Genomic DNA, 17,643 nt, shown 5'->3' with positions numbered 1-17,643 from the left:
CTGTTGGAAAAAAAGACATGTAAATAAGGTATTACGCACACTCTAACACTAATGATATAGCCATAAACTCCTTACTACTATTGCAGCACTTCAGGAATTACACACATCCTTATTGCCTTCAGAAGACAGTGCTGATTTCATACCAGTGACGAGAGAGGCTTTCTCTCATGTATCCAACAACCGTTTCCTCATTCTACTCACTCACTCTTTCATCCTTTTACACTTGTTCAAGGTACTGTGACTTACTTCAAAAGTTCAGCTTTCCATCTTTTTGGGAAAACTTAAGCTTCTATTAATTGCCTCTAATCATCAGGTATCTATTTCTCCCAGTCCCCACACATGATTTAGAAACCAAAGCTCAAAATGTGACCCGGTATTATCTTAACCGCTTCTGCAGACTCCATACATTGTGTTATATTACCTTACAATCTTTCTTCCCTGCAGGCCTTTTTCTTCCATTAGCACTAATATTGTGTGGGAAGCCTAAATGTCATAAGAACTGGAATACTTGCAGTCTGCTTCGTTCTGCCCCAGCACACTTCTTCCTCCAGCATAACGCGGCAGGAATGGAATTCTTGGGTGGGGGCACACAAAGGGACTTTAAGAGTTATTTATGGCCTTTCCCCTGGTGCTATAAGGAAAAACCGCCTTCCTCTGTGAATTGATACATAAAGCTAATAATAGGCACACTTTTTTAAACGATTAGGCTAAATGCAGTAGAAGCCATAGAAGCCATCAGAATGACAGACCAGAAGTTTCTCTCTTCATACCTCCATGTTCAATTAAAATATCAAACAAATCATCCATTTGCTGACTTGAGCAGCCATTCTCCTAAAAAAGAAAGAAGGGAATAAGTTTGTTAACGCAGTACATTCAGTAACAATGCAGCAATTTATACATTACAATCATCACCCAGCAGCCAAATAATATGTTATAGAATAGGTTATACAACCAAGTGTTTTACCCACATCTTTTCTGCTATGAAGACTAGTAACCTTCAATGGTGCAAAGTGGATCAATCCAATATATGAATTCCAAAAATTGTAGGATACTTTGCAGAAAGGATATATCCACCACACCAAGGACTTTCCTAATTTGTCCCAGCCAAGCAGTTATTCTCACCTCAGAGGGCTTTGGTTGCTGTTTCACAGCCTCCTCATAGCCTGGTGGTTCTTTCATCATCACTGAGGTGGCAGGGAGAAGCAGTGGTGGCAAAGTGCCAAAGAAGGAGGGGCTCGGTTTCTGCTGCTCAAGGTCCATATGAGGTGGAGACGGAGGAGCTGGAGAGCTTGGCTGCGAGAGCAGCTGTGAAGGAAAAACAAGGCGGCTGTAATTCTTTGAAACCAAGTACAAAGCCTTCAACAAAGTCTTTGATGATGTAGTCTGGCTGCTCCAGTTTTTACTTTTTTCCTCTTCTGGACAAGATGGATCACTCGCTGCTCTCGAAACTATCATTTAAATAATGCAATCTACGCCTCATCCAATTCATGATGGTTTTCTTTATCCCAGAAAGCTCTGTATTCTCTTGCATATTAAAATATTTTTTTCTCTTAACTAAATAAAATTTATATGATAAACTTCCTATTAAAGGGCGAGGTAGAATTTCTAAGAAAACTCTTAATAGGACTCTTATGTCCACACCATGAGGGATCATAGTAGTAACATCTATTTGTTTTCCAACATACACCACTCATCAGAAATATATAAGATTAAACCCTATTTGTCAAGTAGATTATATTCCTAATGGCACAACTGAATCCACCCACCTTCAAGAAAGCAAGCCTTGACGCAATGCCTATTGAAGAAGGTCAAGTGAAGAATGCACCAAAGGAATCAAAAGAATACTGCCATATACCCATATTTGTATCTGAAAGCTAAAAGTCTGTAGGCCGAAGTGGGTAAATGAACGCCTTAAACATGGTACAGGTAGTTCTTGGATTACAACTGCAATTGGGCCAGGAACTGCATTGCTAAGCAATGCGATCTGCAATCATAACCACATAGTATAACAACTGTAATCCAGGCAGTCCAGGTTGTTGTAATTCCGTGTCTGCAGGTCTTTAAGCAGGAAGTGGAGGAAGTCCCAGGAAAAAAGTGCAGGGTGCTGCAAAGGTGGGGGGGAGGCCTTGGGTGGCCCAGCTTAGGTCATGTGCAAGTTGGGGGAAGGGGTGTAGCAATGCGGTGCAAGCTCAGGAAGGCTGAAGGATGGGGGGGGTGTATGGGGGTGTATGGGGGTGTGAAAGCGAAGGGCAGAAGAAGGGCATCATGTGTCCAAGCAAAGGAAGGCTAGGCTGAGGGGAGACTTGCCTGAGTTACTTGCAACCTTCCCTGCTGGCAGGAAAGGATACAAATGGTGATCCTGTGGCTGCAGGGCATTACAACTGGTTGTAAATACCAGATGGTTGCCAAGTGCCCAAATTTTAATCACATGAGCCTGGGAGCATAGCAACAGCCAGAACCTGGAGAACTAGTTGTAAGTTGCTTCAGTCAGCACAGTCATAACTTCAAATGGTTGCTGAACAAAGGGTCATAACTCAAGAACTACCTGCACAGATAGAGGCATAACTATAATTGGTGAACTAGGGTAAATCAGGGAGACAGTTATTACTGGTTACAACCCTATAGGGATAGGAGAACCGGAGGATGTGTTGCCTTGCACTTTTAAAAAAGATCATTGAATCAAATTAGCTTGACACGACTAATAAGGGAAATCATTTGATGTGTAAAAGTATCAGGTCATAAAGGGAAGTTAATATCCCCTAACCAAAATGCTCAAGAGAGATCTGAAAAGTAAGAGGGATATTAAAAAGCAACCTGAAAAGTTAAGCGATGTATTTATGGAAGATTTCAGCTGATCTCAGTTTCAATCCACACACTGACTCGAAATTTTGTGTTCGAACCATTGATAACATTCTTTTATTCAATGAGTAACTGTAAACTGGAATAGCTGGTTTTGGAACTAATTGAGATGGGGAGCAATACTAGGCCTAATCTTAAGTGATGCTTAGGCTTTTGAGAAATAGGTATAACTGAACCAATTGGAAACAATTGAACATTCAAAACACCAATAACATATAGTACATAGCAATTCCAACAAAATAATGGTTGACTTCACAAAGGGAACGTCTGAAAACTGAGAAAATGGGTGAAAAGGAAAATCAGGCATGGCTGAAAGTGCAAGCTTCCTCTAGAAATATTTAAGAATATATAAATACAAAATACAGATATTCTGTTATATACTTTCCACTAATCCAGATGGAATTTCAATCAGGAAAGGTAAGCTTTTTTCTTAGAAAGGCATCACGTAGCTTAATGATGCTTAACAGAAACAACTAAATTTCATTTCAGTATGAAATACTACACCTGTTTTTTTAAAACTGACCTATAGTCTCTATTCAGTCTTGGACCACACTATTATTTATGCACCCAGCCACCCACACACTTATTTGACTTTGGCTCTCTCTCCCACTCTCCACTGATTCTGGGCAACTTACAAGGTAAGCAACCCCTCTCCCCCAAAAAACAAGTTAAAAATGCAATAGGAACAATAAGCAAGACGGAGCATCTGCCCATATGTCATGGAAAACATACACAAAACATGCCAAACATATCCAGCAAGGAAGTCCATTCAACCCAAACTAAGACATGAGAAAACAGCATGATCTTTAGCCCTCCTGAGCCACCTATAGTTGAGGAGCATTACAGTAAGAGGTGGTTAGGCATGAGTGAAGGGCTCCTTGATCCAGAAAGAGGCCCGGCTGGCATCACCAGATAGAACTGTGCAAAGACCTTCTTGGTCACCTGACACCTGCTCTTCAATCTGGAAGTGTGACTCCAAAAAGATCCTCTTGAATGGGGAAGTGTAACTCCATCAAAAGCAAAGATAGAAGATCCTATGATCTAAATGTCTATGGAGAGTCTCAGTCATCAAGGTCATGGTTGTCCCAAAAGTGCTTTTTCAAGAGGCAACTGGACTTTGTTTTTTACTGAAGCCGTTTCACTTCCCATCCAAGAAGCTTCTTCGGTTCAGAACCGAAGAAGCTTCTTGGATGAGAAGAGAAACGTCTTCAAGGAAAAACAGTTGCCTTTTATAAAAGCACCTTTGGGACATCCTAAGATCTAGGTGGTCCAAGCAGCCACAGACACTCAGGCATCAGGACTAGATCTAGTAGCCTCACTTGGAGAAACTGGGGTTAAACATATAGTTACCATTAGTGTACTAGTGATGCAGGATCCCCGAACTAGTTATATGACCTCATCCAGTGTTTTCATGTAGATACTGAACAAGAGGCTCATCTTACAATATTGGTACCTGCTGAGAATACCTTTTTTGTCTCACTGGACTGGCCAGTTTTATCAGGAACTCTGGCATTCGGCGGTGCTTTGTGGAAGCCATTCAAGAAAAAGGGCTGCAAGTTGGGAGGTGCAGAAAAAGATAAGATTGTTTGTGGCAGCTGTCCAGTGACCATTTGCAGACCTGAATTCTGACACTATATAAGAGATAAGAAAAAGAATTAAAGATCAGATTTTGATTGGTCCATTGATTTTAAAAAAGAATAACCTTCAATATGCAAATCAGGACTACGTTTAGGGATACAGGTGGTTAGCTACCTTCTGGGTGGACTCCTTTGGTGATGGTTCAGGAGATGATGGAGAGTTCTGTAAAAGTGGCTTGTTGGGTGATATTGCAGATGGAGATGACATTCTCTGGAAAAAATTATACCGGTTTGAATGCTTCAGAGTTATGCTAAAAGCCAAATTTCATAGTTACTTGTTTCAGATGCTTGGGCAAAAGTTAAAGTAGTAGTGCAACAGAGAGGATTTACTGCACAGGGAAAACAAAATTGGGCTTGCAAAACCAATGAATTATCTAGAAAAAGTACAGAGAGGAGCAGATCTAGTTTAACAAGAGCAGACAATTTATGGTCGCTACCCCAACAGTATGATTTCATTCTGGTAAACTGCTTTCAGCAAGAATCATGAAATTTTGTTCAAAAAGTTTTATGTGTTAAACTATTAAACCAACCCCTGTTGCTCCAAAATTACCTTTACATTAGTTTCTTCAACTCATTTGCGCCTCTGTGTGTGTGGGGGGGGGGAGGGCTGGAGAGGAGAGGGAGAGAATGCAAAAGAGTTTGCACACTTACTTACTTTCAATGAAAATGAACTGCTTCCCACTTTCTCCTGAGGTGAGAGGCTCCGCCTTTCAGCATTCTGATTGGTCACAGTGAGAACAATGTGAGTGCCTGTGGAATCTGTGATGAGGGTAGGTGGGGAAGCTCCCTTGATGAAATCACTGAAGCCTCCACCTTGCTGTCCAAGGAAAAAACATGAGGTCTGACTTGGTGGCTCAGTTTCAGCAGCTAGCACCTCCTGCTTCACCATTACTGCTTTCTTTGGCACTAAATTTGTATCCGATGTCTCCATTTGGCTGGTGGTCTGCGTGGGTCTTAGTTGGTTAATTTGGCAGTTCAGCTGCTCCACAGATTGGCAACTCACAAAACCCTTTTCATTCTTGACGGAGGTACCAAAAATGGAGGGCTCACAGACGGTAGCTCTGTCTTCTTCTCCAACAACTGTAGCTGACAGAGGTTGTTGAAATCTCTTTTCTTTCTCCAGCTGCAGCTTTAGCATCTCCACCAACTGCTGTTTCTGTTTTAACATCCGGGTGAGCTCCTCAATCTGCTTATCTTTCTCCTGCAGCATCTGGTCTTTATCCTGGACCTCCATGTCTTTGTTGTTGTTGCTACTGATTATGCTAGACTCCACCCTTGACACTGCATTCATGCTACTACAAGTGTTTTCTTTGGAACTCTCCTCTTTTACCAAAAATTGGACTGGGGATGCTTGTAGAGTAAGCTGAGTCAGGGGAGAAGTCACCATCTCCCCAAAGGTGTCGCCACTGGTTGAATTCTCATCTCCAGCACTTGTCAGAGAACGTTCAGAGGGAGTGGGTGACACAGGAGGAGTTGAACCTGTGCTCCCAAACTTCATGACACCGTTGCCCCTGACAGTGGCTACAACAACCTCTGTGGAATTAAGGCCCGCACTGACCAGTGCAGGACCTGTACTCAGCCGAGCAGCTGGGAAAGCTACTACCACTTCAGTAGTCTTCGGGAGAATTGCCGTGTTAGGCTTCGGAGCAGCAAGGACTCGGCTGGTTACCCCATTCTGCTCTTGATAAGCTTTGAGACGCTCAATTAAATCTGTCTTGGTACCCGACACAGGCAATGCCCTTAACTTCAACTCTTGCTTTAGCTCTGCCACCTATATCAAAGAGTTAGAATTCTCTCAGAAGTCATATTGGCTAAGACACCCTTAGTAACTAGGGCTACATCAAATCACAATTGGAAGCTAAACCTGATGGATACATCCTTTCAATTCTAGTATTTCTTTTTACAGAAAGGCTGCCACATACTATAAGGCATAAAACAATGAGCACAAAAGTTTCACTTTCAAAGGACAATCCCATCACCACCCATAAATAAAATGTATGGTCAGCATCAAACTCATCCATTTCAGTGATAGTATCACCATCCACTAACAATGCAATAAATAACTTACACCACATTTTTATTTGTGTGGTTAACAAATTTTAAAGGCAAGCACAGCATAATATTTAAATGAAATGAAGTAAAGATCCTGTACTATAATTTGTAATATTGAGTGAACAACTAATTGCATTCTATATTTAGGTAAAAAAAAGCTGATGTAAACATGAAATTTAGGAATGATATTATCTTAAATCTGATCCAAAATTACCAGAACTAGTAATAATGCTATATGCAAGTAATTGTAGCCTAAATGATGCTTCCGGTATTGCAGTAGTAATGACAACCCATCCAACAATAATACAAATACAAGATGACTCCTAGATGTATAAACTGGAGATCCTAGTGCTATAGTGCCTCAACCTTAAGGAGAACATTAGGCATTATATGCTTACAATATCTATTTTCTAATATATTATCCTTGTTTTATAGCTGCTATATTAGTTACTGCATCAGAAGATGGGATCTGAAATACATTCCCTTACATTTTAAATATCTGCTTTGCTGCATATTCACAATAATGTTTATGTTACTTGCATTTTATATCTAATATTTCTTCTCAAAGCAGCTTACAAATGGGTGATTACCTTCATGTCATCAAGGTTAGCAGGAAGAGCCCCAGGTTTGCCTACTGGAGAATTGCTATTTTGTCGCAAGAGCCCATTGGAACCAGAAGAAAGAGGAGAGGTGTTGCTGGCAGCAGTGGAAAGACTACGCACGGCTGGTGTGCTGCTGCCATTCTGTTCTCCTAGAGGCCTGAAGGGGAAAGAAAGAGGGAACTGAAAAGCCAGCTGCAAGAAACCAGCAAGGGAAACTCCAGGCTTTGCTTCTGCCCTTCCCAGAGGGGGCTGAATATTCGCTGGGCAGAAGTGGGGGGGGCTGGGGGAGAGACCCCTTGATGTGATCTAACAATCTAATGCTTATAAAATGTATTGGCAAGGTGCCAATCCCTTAGGTAAAGCACAATGCAGATAATTGATGCTGGTTCGGTATTTGCCTTCAGCTGTACTTTGTGATAAATCACTAAAACTTTAGATATTTTCTTCATTACTTATGTTTAAACGGAGTAGATATAGAAAAATTGTAAAATGAACAGATTGTTATAAGGACTTTATATTCCATCGTGCTTTTCACCATGATGCTTTTCACAGCCATCTAGGAAATTTCTACTAAACATCATCTTTTTAGTTTCGCTCTATACTGATTATTTATTCGATTTTTATCCCTCCATTATTACTTATAAGTCAGTCAGGGTGGCGAACATACATAACACTCCTTCCTCCTCCTATTTTCCACAGAACCCTTCGAGGTAAACGGAGTATGTCTGACTGGCCCAAAGTCACCCAGCCACCTTTCATGCCTAAGGCAGGACTAGAATTCAGGTTCATGGTTTCTAGCCTGATACCTTAACCACTAAACTAAACTGACTATTGTTATTCTGTTATATGCAACCCCAAGTCTGCAGATGCGGGGTAGCTTACAAAAAACAGGTTTCTTGAGTTTACTGAGAAACAAGTAAACAAGCAAATATCCATTTAAATATATGCATTGCTGATTGCAGCACTTTGAAAACCTCTCTTAAAATTACATTGTCAAAGCTTTCCATTACACTTATAAACTCCTTTCACTAAAATCTTAGACAGTTTGACTGTTACAAGAACATCCATATTTTCACTTCTAACATTTGTAAGCTACACTCCAGACCAAGTGAATGTTAAAAAGTGAAGAAATATGGCTCCTATGATTGAGAGGATTATGAGTTGACTTTATAAATCCCATACTTTGATGGGAACAGACAGGTAGAGAAATAGGCTTCAGTTCTGTTTTTGAAAAATAAAAATTCAGAATTAGAATTAGGGAGGAGGAGGAGGAGGAGGAGGAGGAGGAGGAGGAGGAGGAGGAGGAGGAAGAGGAGGAGGAGAAGAAGAAGGAGGAGGAGGAGGAGGAGGAGGAGGAGGAGGAGGAGGAGGAGAAGGAGAAGGAGAAGGAGAAGGAGAAGGAGAAGAAGAAGAAGAAGAAGAAGAAGAAGAAGAAGAAGAAGAAGAAGAAGAAGAAGAAGAAGAAGAAGAAGAAGAAGAAGAAGAAGAAGAAGAAGAAGAAGAAGAAGAAGAAGAAGAAGAAGAAGAAGAAGAAGAAGAAGAAGAAGAAGAAGAAGAAGAAGAAGAAGAAGAAGAAGAAGAAGAAGAAGAAGAAGAAGAAGAAGAAGAAGCCCTTACTTTGGTGGAGCTGGGAGGATGGTTTGATAGTTGTAGTGCTGTTGGTGTTGTTGATTAAGGATCTGGAGCTGCAAAAAGAGCTGCTGCTGCTGCAGGATTTTGGCATAGGATGAATCCATGGGGGGAGCTCCTTTATCCTGTTTTTGGTCCGGTGGAATATATTGGTGATATTTCAGCTTCTTGATTTTTGGTTTCGGCTCCTTGGATTTTTTGCTACGCTGGGACTTCTCACATGAAGATTTTGGCTGGCTTTGCTATTTGAAAGCAAAAAATAGATGGTTCAGGATAGGATGGTGGCATGATAAATATAAAGAGAGACATTTTGAGAAATTACTGGCTGATTTAGTATCTCCCATACAATTTCTTCATTCTACTGATATGTCCTAATAAATGTATACCTATTAAACAAATATAACACTGCTAGCTTTCAACCAGTCCAAACTTGGCAGCTTGAAGACTTGTGAACCTCTGGCACATGAAGTCCACAAGGATTGGAGACTCCTGGACTAGTATAATACTAATCTTAATAAATACCAATTATATTCCCTACGTCAATGCAGTGAATCTGCATGAAAAATCCTTAGATCAATTACTGGAACATCATCCCTTCGTAAACTGGACAGGCCCCCACTCTAACATTCTTTAGAGAAGGCCCTGCCAGTGGGCCTGGGGACCCCATTAAATGGCTAGCATGAATGTGTGTTGTTGCCAGGGTGGGGATGGGGTTATTATTTTATTATTTTAATTTTTTATTAGTTTTATGTCCTGTCAATTGAGTTGCCATGTATGAGTAGGAGGCAATACACACACACACACACACACATATGTATATGTGTGTGTGTGTGTGTCTGTCTGTCTGTCTGTGTCTGTTTGTGTTTGTGTGTGTGTAAAGATTCCCCTTGCACATACATGCTAGTAGTTTCCAGCTCTAGGGGCGGTGCTCATCTGTTACAAAGCTGAAGAGCAAGTGCTGTCCAATGACATCTCCATGGTCATGTGGCTGGCATGATTAAATGCCGAAGGCACACGGAACGCTATTACCTTCCCACCAAAGTTATCCCTATTTTTCTACTTGCATTTTTATATGCTTTCAAACTGCTAGGTTGGCAGAAGCTAGGACAAGTAACGGGAGCTCACTCTGTTACATGGTGCTAGGGATTTGAACCGCCGAACTGCCAACCTTTCTGATTGACAAACTAGGCATCATAGCCACTGGGCCACTGCGTTCCTTATATAAATATATATATATATAAATATATAAAAATGTCTAATGCAGTTTCATATTGACTGTTTCCTAGTATGATTTGATTGCTATTGTATCCTATGACTATTATTAAGTGTTATACCTTATGATTCTTGACTCTTGACAAATGTATCTTTTCTTTGATGTATACTGAGAACATTTGCACCAAGACAAATTCCTTGTGCGTCCAATCACACTTGGCCAATAAAGAATTCTATTCTAATTCTATATTCATTAAATTTCTGTTTATTTTATACATATATAAAATCCAGGGCATTTATCTGTCACTATTCCATAGACTTCATCATATTCCAAAGTGACAGAAAAAAGAGAATGATACAGCAAAACAAACAAACATATGTCATCAACCACTGGGTACTTAAGTGAAAAAATTTCCATGCTGTATCAAAACTATATTTTTTAATGATCCACATGATACTAATGTACTAGCAAAAAAGGATCCTAATGTATCACTATCTTAACTATTTACTTAATAAGGAATTGAAATAAGGAATTGAAAGGCGTTGAAAAGTTGATTCATGATCCTGATCAAGACCAAGTTACTGAGTATCTCACCTAATCATTAAAAGGAAACCCTTGGCATCATAGACTTCTTGGCTGATCGTAGTACTTAGCCGTAATACAAAAGGTACCTTTATAAGAGTTGGAAGAGGTTTGGCGGCAGGAGGAGCAATTCCATTAGTGAGATTCAGAGGCACTGGAGGTGGCGGCTGTGGCAAGGGAGTTGGAGGCTGTTCGGACACGTAAGTTGTCTCAGTGCAGTCTGTGCTGATTTTTAACTGGCACACAATCTGCAAAGTAGATGAATATGAGTATGTCCAAATGAATTTTCAGAAGATAGAATAAGCAGTTAGCAGCTGACTTCTACAGTATTGTAAAAAGGCAGACAACTGCACAGCTATATTTGTGTACTGCAAAATACAGATGTCAGCAAAGCCAATTTCCAGAATCAAGCCCATCATATATAGCAAGAGAGTTTAAACTTTCCATAGTCAAAATAGGAATTTATTTTTCAACAAAGCAAAACAGCAATAAAGGATGTTATTAATATTATTTCAAGATCCAGTTTGAGAACCACTTTGATGTAGTGGTGAACTTGCTGGCCTAGAAACCAGGAGACTGGGAGCTCTAGTTCCACCTTAGATGTAAAATCCAGCTGGGTGACTTTGGACCAGTCACTCTCTCCCAGCCCAACCCACTTCACAGGATTATTGTTGTGGGAAAAACAGAAGAAGGAGTATTATATATGTTTGTCACCTAAAAAAGGTCAAATGTTTTACTGCATAAATAAGCATAAATTCCCATAATAACCTTTTCTTCCAAGGAAAACACCTTTCTTGCCTGAGCTCCTACAACAAGAAGCAACACCTAAGGTGTCCTCACCTGAGTAGGGGATGCCACTGTGGGTGTAGGAACTAAATCACTCATCTGAGCTTCCATTGGGGATGGCACAGATGCCTGGGATTCATGGCTAGCCGGCTGTTCTGGAGACAGGGCATCACTGCTGTCCTCATCGAAGGAGGAATTATCTGCTATCTTAGGATAGTTCACTTGACCTACTAAAAACAACAGATACAAAGTTAATTAATTAAAAACAGAGGATATGGAACATGGATTTCTGGGCCACTATAAAATTCCAAGATGGTGAAAAGCAGAGGAGCTTTAGACAATTGTGCATTGTATATATATTATTAGCTTCACCAATTCACCAAGTATATTCTGCTTTAGTTTTAAAAAGGGATTAAAAAAAGAAGTTGCTGTTTTATCCTCTCTCCTTATCAGCAGGCTTACCAATGAGAGCTTCCTTCAAGCTTGATTCCACAGGCAGAATGTTTTTCTCTACCAATTCCATGGGGCCCGGTCTCTGGGAAATCTTCTCATTGAGATCATCAGCCAATCTAGCCCGCTTCAACTTCAACTGCTTGGCCTGAAGAGAAGGTTCAGCAGAAGTCTCTGTTCAGCAGAAGCAACAAAAACATGGTTATTTCTTAACTATAAAACCTATTATAGAAATAAATTCTGTTGTTTCGTTTTGGAGAATCTCAAGCAGTACATAAAAAAACCAGCCCTAACTATACTGATACTCTGATATCTAAATTATTTTTAAGAATAATCACTTCTGACATGTGCCAAAGACCTGTTACTCCAGTACCTAACCTGGATCTTGTGAGAAGCCCTAAAGCAGGACACACACAATTCTATTTGTAATAATAGCAACTGGTACATGGGAATATAAAATATTGTCATCATCAATTTAGCCTGATGTCATCTATCAAGACCCCTAAACTGTGCCTTCTCTGCAGCAAGGCCAGCCCTCTGGAACAAGGTCCAGCTCTAAACCATTCTGCTGTGGTTAAAGAGCTGTAACAACCTGACTCATCAACCAAATCTTTTAGTGAGGTAGAGTAAGACCCCCTACTTCATCGATCTTGCCATATTTTATTTTAATTTCTTTCTTTGATTGTTAGCCGCCCAGAGTTGTTGAGAATTGAGTGGCATACAATATTAATTCATCATCATCATCATCATCATCCACAATCATATGAAATCACAACTTCCAGTTCTTTAAATGGTGTTGCCTTAATACACATTGAGTACTTCCCAAGAACCTAGGATGTTATAATGAATTGACATAGAATAGGTGCTGATCCGAGAGATGTGGCTTTTGTAATTGACAAGATACAAATTTTGTCAATTTTCTAAGTGCTCCTAATATTTTTGGGTATTGCAGTATTGCACCCAATGTGTCAATATCCACTACAGCTCAGTATGTCAAAATCTTTCATCTTCGATTTTCAGATCTTGATAGTTTGCGATGTTCAATTCTTTGTCTTCTATTCTACTATCCCCTGGTATTGCCAAAACAATTATCCATGATTCCTTCTCCTTTTCCTCCTCCTTCACTGATAATCTTATTTTAATTTCATTAATCTCCATTTAATACTATCAAAATTGGAGCTATCACTAATTGTGGAAACAAATTCGAAAGTTTAACTCTTCCTTTTTTTATCCTGAAAATCCCACCATTTTGATTTATTAGGTATTCCAGGATTTAACAAATATTAGAAAGGAAAACATTTTTATGGTAAAACATACATTGTTTTATATAATTAATATGCTTCCTTGATCAATGTTTTCTAAATTAAAGCATTCCATTCACTCCCAGTAAGATTTCATTTTCTATGCAGGTAATCATATTATTTAAATTTTAATTTATTTTTCTGTCAATCTACTTGGAACTGATATTAAGACAATTAGTCTGAAATTTCCTGTAATTCTTATAGTTACTTACAGTATCACAGAATACAAAGGCTGCAAAGAATGCTGGTGATTACCTAATCCAACTTCCTGCAATTCAAAACCCACATGTATATATATCATCCTTGACAGATCCAGCTCCTCTAAGCACCACCACCAAAGAAAAGTCTGTTTCTTTCCCAGGAAATCTATCCCACAGTTGAATAGCGCTTAGACAATTTTTCATAATATCAAACTGAAATCTACATCCTTGTAATTTTTTTTCTTGTCCTATTCTCCGGAATAACTTTAACAAATGTTGCACTTGCTCCTAACTGACAAACCTTCAGGTCCTTGAAAACAACCATCATGTCTCCTCAGAAATCGTCTCTGTATTAAAAGATCCCAATGCCACCAGCCATATCTCATGTTTTTCCTTCCAGGCCCCTTATCTCCTTGGTTGTTCTACTCTGAATACTAACAATAGCACTTATACTTATATACCATTCCATAGCGCTTTATAGCACTGTCAGCATATTACCCCACCAAGCTGTGTCCTCATTTTCCCAACCTCGGAAGGATGGAAGGCTGAATCAACCTTGAGCTGGTCAGGATCGAACTCCAGGCTACAGGCAAAGTTTGCTAGCAATACTGCACTCTAGCCACTGCACCACCAGGCTCTTTCTACACACATTATTAAATGTCCATCCTAAAATACTGTTACCAGAACTGCATGTAATATGGTAGATGCAGTCTAACCAACCTAGAAAAGGAAGAAACAATGACATCACCCTCCTGGCACTATACTTCGACTGATGCAGCCTAGGACTGCATTTGCTTTCCTCTTTTTTTTTTCTGCAACTGCTATTGGCTCCCATAGAGCTTATGATTAATCAAGCAAATATGACCCACCACATTCTATACTTAGTCTTTGATTTTTTTTTTCCCAGTCAAAATGTATGAATTTGTATTAGTCCTTGCTGAATTGTTTTGTGCTTTTCTTACAGATTAATTAACTCCTCCTTAAATCTTTATATTATCCCTTAAGGTGTTTGTTGTCTCCCCTGTTTTTGTGTTGTCTGCTAAATTGATAACCATATATTCTAACCTTTTACCTAAGTCATTTACAAGTATATTGTTAATACCTTTATAATAATATAGCATCGGGACTAGGACAGATACCTGCCATATATCACTTGACATCTCTTTCCAGCTTGATGCAGAGGGACCAATGTATATTTGGTGGATAAAGTTGTTCAACCAACTCACTAACCAATTAATACTTTACAGCCCACGTACTATATTTCTTTGCCAAAATCTCATGACTCTGTTGTATATTTTGTTGACCATCAGTACAATAAGTCCCCCTCATAAGTCCCCCTCATTTCCACAGTCAGCTAAACTGGTCATTCTATCAAATAGGAAATTAAGTTGCTTCAGCATGACCTGCTCTTGATAAACCCATGCTGGATTCTGCCAAGCAATATATTCTTTTCTAAATTCCAAGAAAACTGTTTAAGAATCAGCTGGGCTGTGATGGGATGTGCACCTGCAGGAGCAGTAGGGGAAAGGTTTTGGCAACATAGAGCTTTCCAAAAGGAGTCCAGATTAAGAGACTAAATCTTGAGATTGACTAAGGTGGAGAAGTTCATGGTAACCACATCCCCACCTCATTTCATTTTTCTTCTCATCAACAATTTCCCTGTTAGTTAACATAATTGTCTCTTCTTCTTGGCAAACAAAAGTCAACAAGATCATTGAGGAATTTGAGATACTGTGATTTTCCCAAGTTTTTTTAAAAGCAGATATTGAAATACTCCCATTATTATGTCTCTCCACCCTGGTAGCTCTGTAAAAATTAGTAAGAGCATTATGAAGATCTTCTGCCTGTCTTGGGAATCTACACAATAACCCTTGCATCCTTATTCGAATGCTATTGACTTACTCAACTGTTTTTCACTCCATGGTCAAATTCCTCATATGTGCACTTTACATGTAATGACTTTCGTTTCCCCTATTCCTTTTGGGTAAGTGATAAGTTTCAATTCTGGCATTTCACTCATAAATTTTGTCCTGCTAGGTTTCAATAAGTCCTAATAAATCATATTTGCCTCCCTGAATTAGGGATTCAGAAGGATTATTTCTTCTAATTTTTTGTAAAGAAACTATGGAAACCTTTGTTCAAATTTTTTGACTTTGGTTTTTCCTGTATTTACAATGTTGCTTCCACATTCTGAATACCCCTTTCAGCCTGGTTCCCAGGACTTCACATAATATTACTTCCAATATCTCTTCTCCCTTCCACACAGAATTCATTAGAGCCTGCTAGATTAAACTAACAAGACACTTTTCAGACATATTTGGGGGAGTAATCTTCCACTTTGCAAAGGAATCCAATTGGCACCACTGCTCAATTATCATTTCCAGTGTTTTCTCTTTTCCTGGATCACATCCTTCAACAGACAGGTGTGAAGAAATCACTACCTGTGATCCTCCAGCTCCTTCAGTCTCCTGCCCAGTTCACTGCCTTGCAATGTCTCCACAGTTGCATTTTCAGTCTCATGAACACTCGTAGACAGAGTAGGATTAAAGAACCCTGAATATGTTTTAGTTTTATTCCAAATTCATACCCCAGGAAAGCAACACAGCTTCTTTCGATAAATGGTCCAGCCAAAATACCTAGCTGCTTCAAGTCCCTCTCAGTAGGGTGTACCTGATCACCACTATTCATTACATCATGCACAGGCAGACATTACTCCCATTGCACAGTCTGTACAGTTGCCTTTGCTGCTCTGAGCTTTGGCAGGTGCTTTTCATCCAAGGGTTCATAAAGATCACAAGATTCTAGAAATTATTCTGAAGCTCTAAAATGTAAGGTTTCATTTGAAAGACTTGGGCTTTTATCTCAGATTCCTCTAACTTTCCACAGCTTGGCATGTTTTAATCTGGGATACTTTCTAGTGTTTATAACTCTGCAAGCATTCCTTGTATCCAATTCAAAATTTCCCCATCTTCATTGACCAACAGAGAACAGCTTCTCTTCCAGCAAACAGTTAGATTACACTTGTACCCATGCATAGTTTTTGTCATCTTTCAGACAAAAAACAAAGTATATTCCTTCTAGCACTGGAGAACAGTATCCCCTATTTCCACATCTTCTTGACGAATGACAATTTTTTAAAAAAGCCTTCCCTCTGGACTTTCTTAAACTTGTTTGTTTTTATTTGCTTAACCACTGAGCTACTTCTTGGATCTATTAAAGAACTGTGTTATATTGGCCATTTCATACTTAAGGATACACGATATAATTTTTGCTACATCAAATAATATGTAATCATTTCAGAATTCAGTGTGATTTAGTTTCTCATTCTCCTTCTTTCCATCATCCGCTTAAATCTCTTTTCATCAGCAATAACAATCCAACCTCCATACCAATTCCATCTCTAGTTAGTATACTATTATTAGCAATGAGTACTTCTAAATCCTTTTTGCATCTCTTGAGCATCTCTTAACAGAAAACAGTGTATGTTTTGTTCTCATTTGGCCATAGTCCAAACTCTAGAGGAAGCCATTTTTCTAATAGCTTCCTTGACATTATTAATCATACAGATGACCTCTTGTATTTGATAGTGCATTTCCTGATCTGGTTATATTTTAGCTGACCCTATATTACTAACTTTCCTTTTCAACTTCCTTTTTCTGAAAATTTTGAGACACTTCTTCTTTTGAAGAAAAAGATGCTTCTTCTTTTGAAGTCAAATGTAAAGTGACAGCCTGCGGTGGAATCTCCAACTAGAATGGAGGGAGGTGTTAAGACAAGCTTAGAGTCCTTGCATTGCAGAAAGTGGCATAGGTCACCTTTCCCCAGAATTCCTGAAGCCTTATCTGACCATTCTCATGGTAAGATTCTTGTAACATAGATGACTTCTGCTTGTGTCTATTCACAAGTGGTTCTTGTTGCTTACACATGACAGCCTTTCTGGACCATTTTCAGATTTGCTAAAGTTGTAGAACAAAATGCTTTAAAACTTCACAAAAAGTTATAAAAACTCTTTTAATACAGAATTAATTGCTAATTCAAACTAACAGTTAAGAAACTATTTAGAGATGTATAACACCACAAGAGTTCTGCCAGAGTTCTAGCCTAGATTTCTGATTTAACAATAACCAACCACATGCTGATGGAAAGCCCACCAGTGGCATATAAGCCCAGCATCAGGCAGAATCTGGTAGCATATTACAACTGGCAGTATATTACATATATTACAATAATGAGGATTTTTCTCTACTATAAAGACAGAACTAATGCTTTTATTCTTTAATAATAATTATTCTTTACAATCAGCCAGTTTTCCAGGACCAACAGCAATGTATT

The 17,643-nt window shown here is 39.2% G+C and overlaps 1 protein-coding gene across 6 annotated transcripts in view; it reads right to left on the bottom strand.

The window, feature by feature from the left end:
• Positions 1–17,643, bottom strand: part of MRTFA (myocardin related transcription factor A) — a 77,600-nt gene that overhangs the window by 15,349 nt on the left and 44,608 nt on the right. For 4 of the 6 annotated variants that reach the window (XM_026696725.2, XM_087934758.1, XM_087934756.1 and 1 more), the window contains 10 exons: positions 11,823–11,984; positions 11,415–11,590; positions 10,664–10,822; positions 8,768–9,021; positions 7,139–7,307; positions 5,152–6,267; positions 4,612–4,707; positions 4,326–4,490; positions 1,123–1,305; positions 771–831 (listed from right to left, as the gene is read on the bottom strand). In XM_026696725.2, coding sequence (XP_026552510.1) covers positions 771–831; positions 1,123–1,305; positions 4,326–4,490; positions 4,612–4,707; positions 5,152–6,267; positions 7,139–7,307; positions 8,768–9,021; positions 10,664–10,822; positions 11,415–11,590; positions 11,823–11,984 — 2,541 coding nt within the window. The remainder of the gene's footprint in view (positions 1–770; positions 832–1,122; positions 1,306–4,325; positions 4,491–4,611; positions 4,708–5,151; positions 6,268–7,138; positions 7,308–8,767; positions 9,022–10,663; positions 10,823–11,414; positions 11,591–11,822; positions 11,985–17,643) is intronic. The other 2 variants (XM_087934759.1, XM_087934757.1) reach the window with 1 other exon arrangement.

This window comes from Pseudonaja textilis, chromosome 5, assembly GCF_049901715.1.
Source record: "Pseudonaja textilis isolate UNSWEBS1 chromosome 5, rPseTex1.2, whole genome shotgun sequence".
In the NCBI taxonomy this organism is placed as follows: Eukaryota; Metazoa; Chordata; class Lepidosauria; order Squamata; family Elapidae; genus Pseudonaja; species Pseudonaja textilis.
The sequence above is the reverse complement of the archived record's forward strand: the minus strand, read 5'-3'. Positions and strand labels throughout refer to the sequence as shown.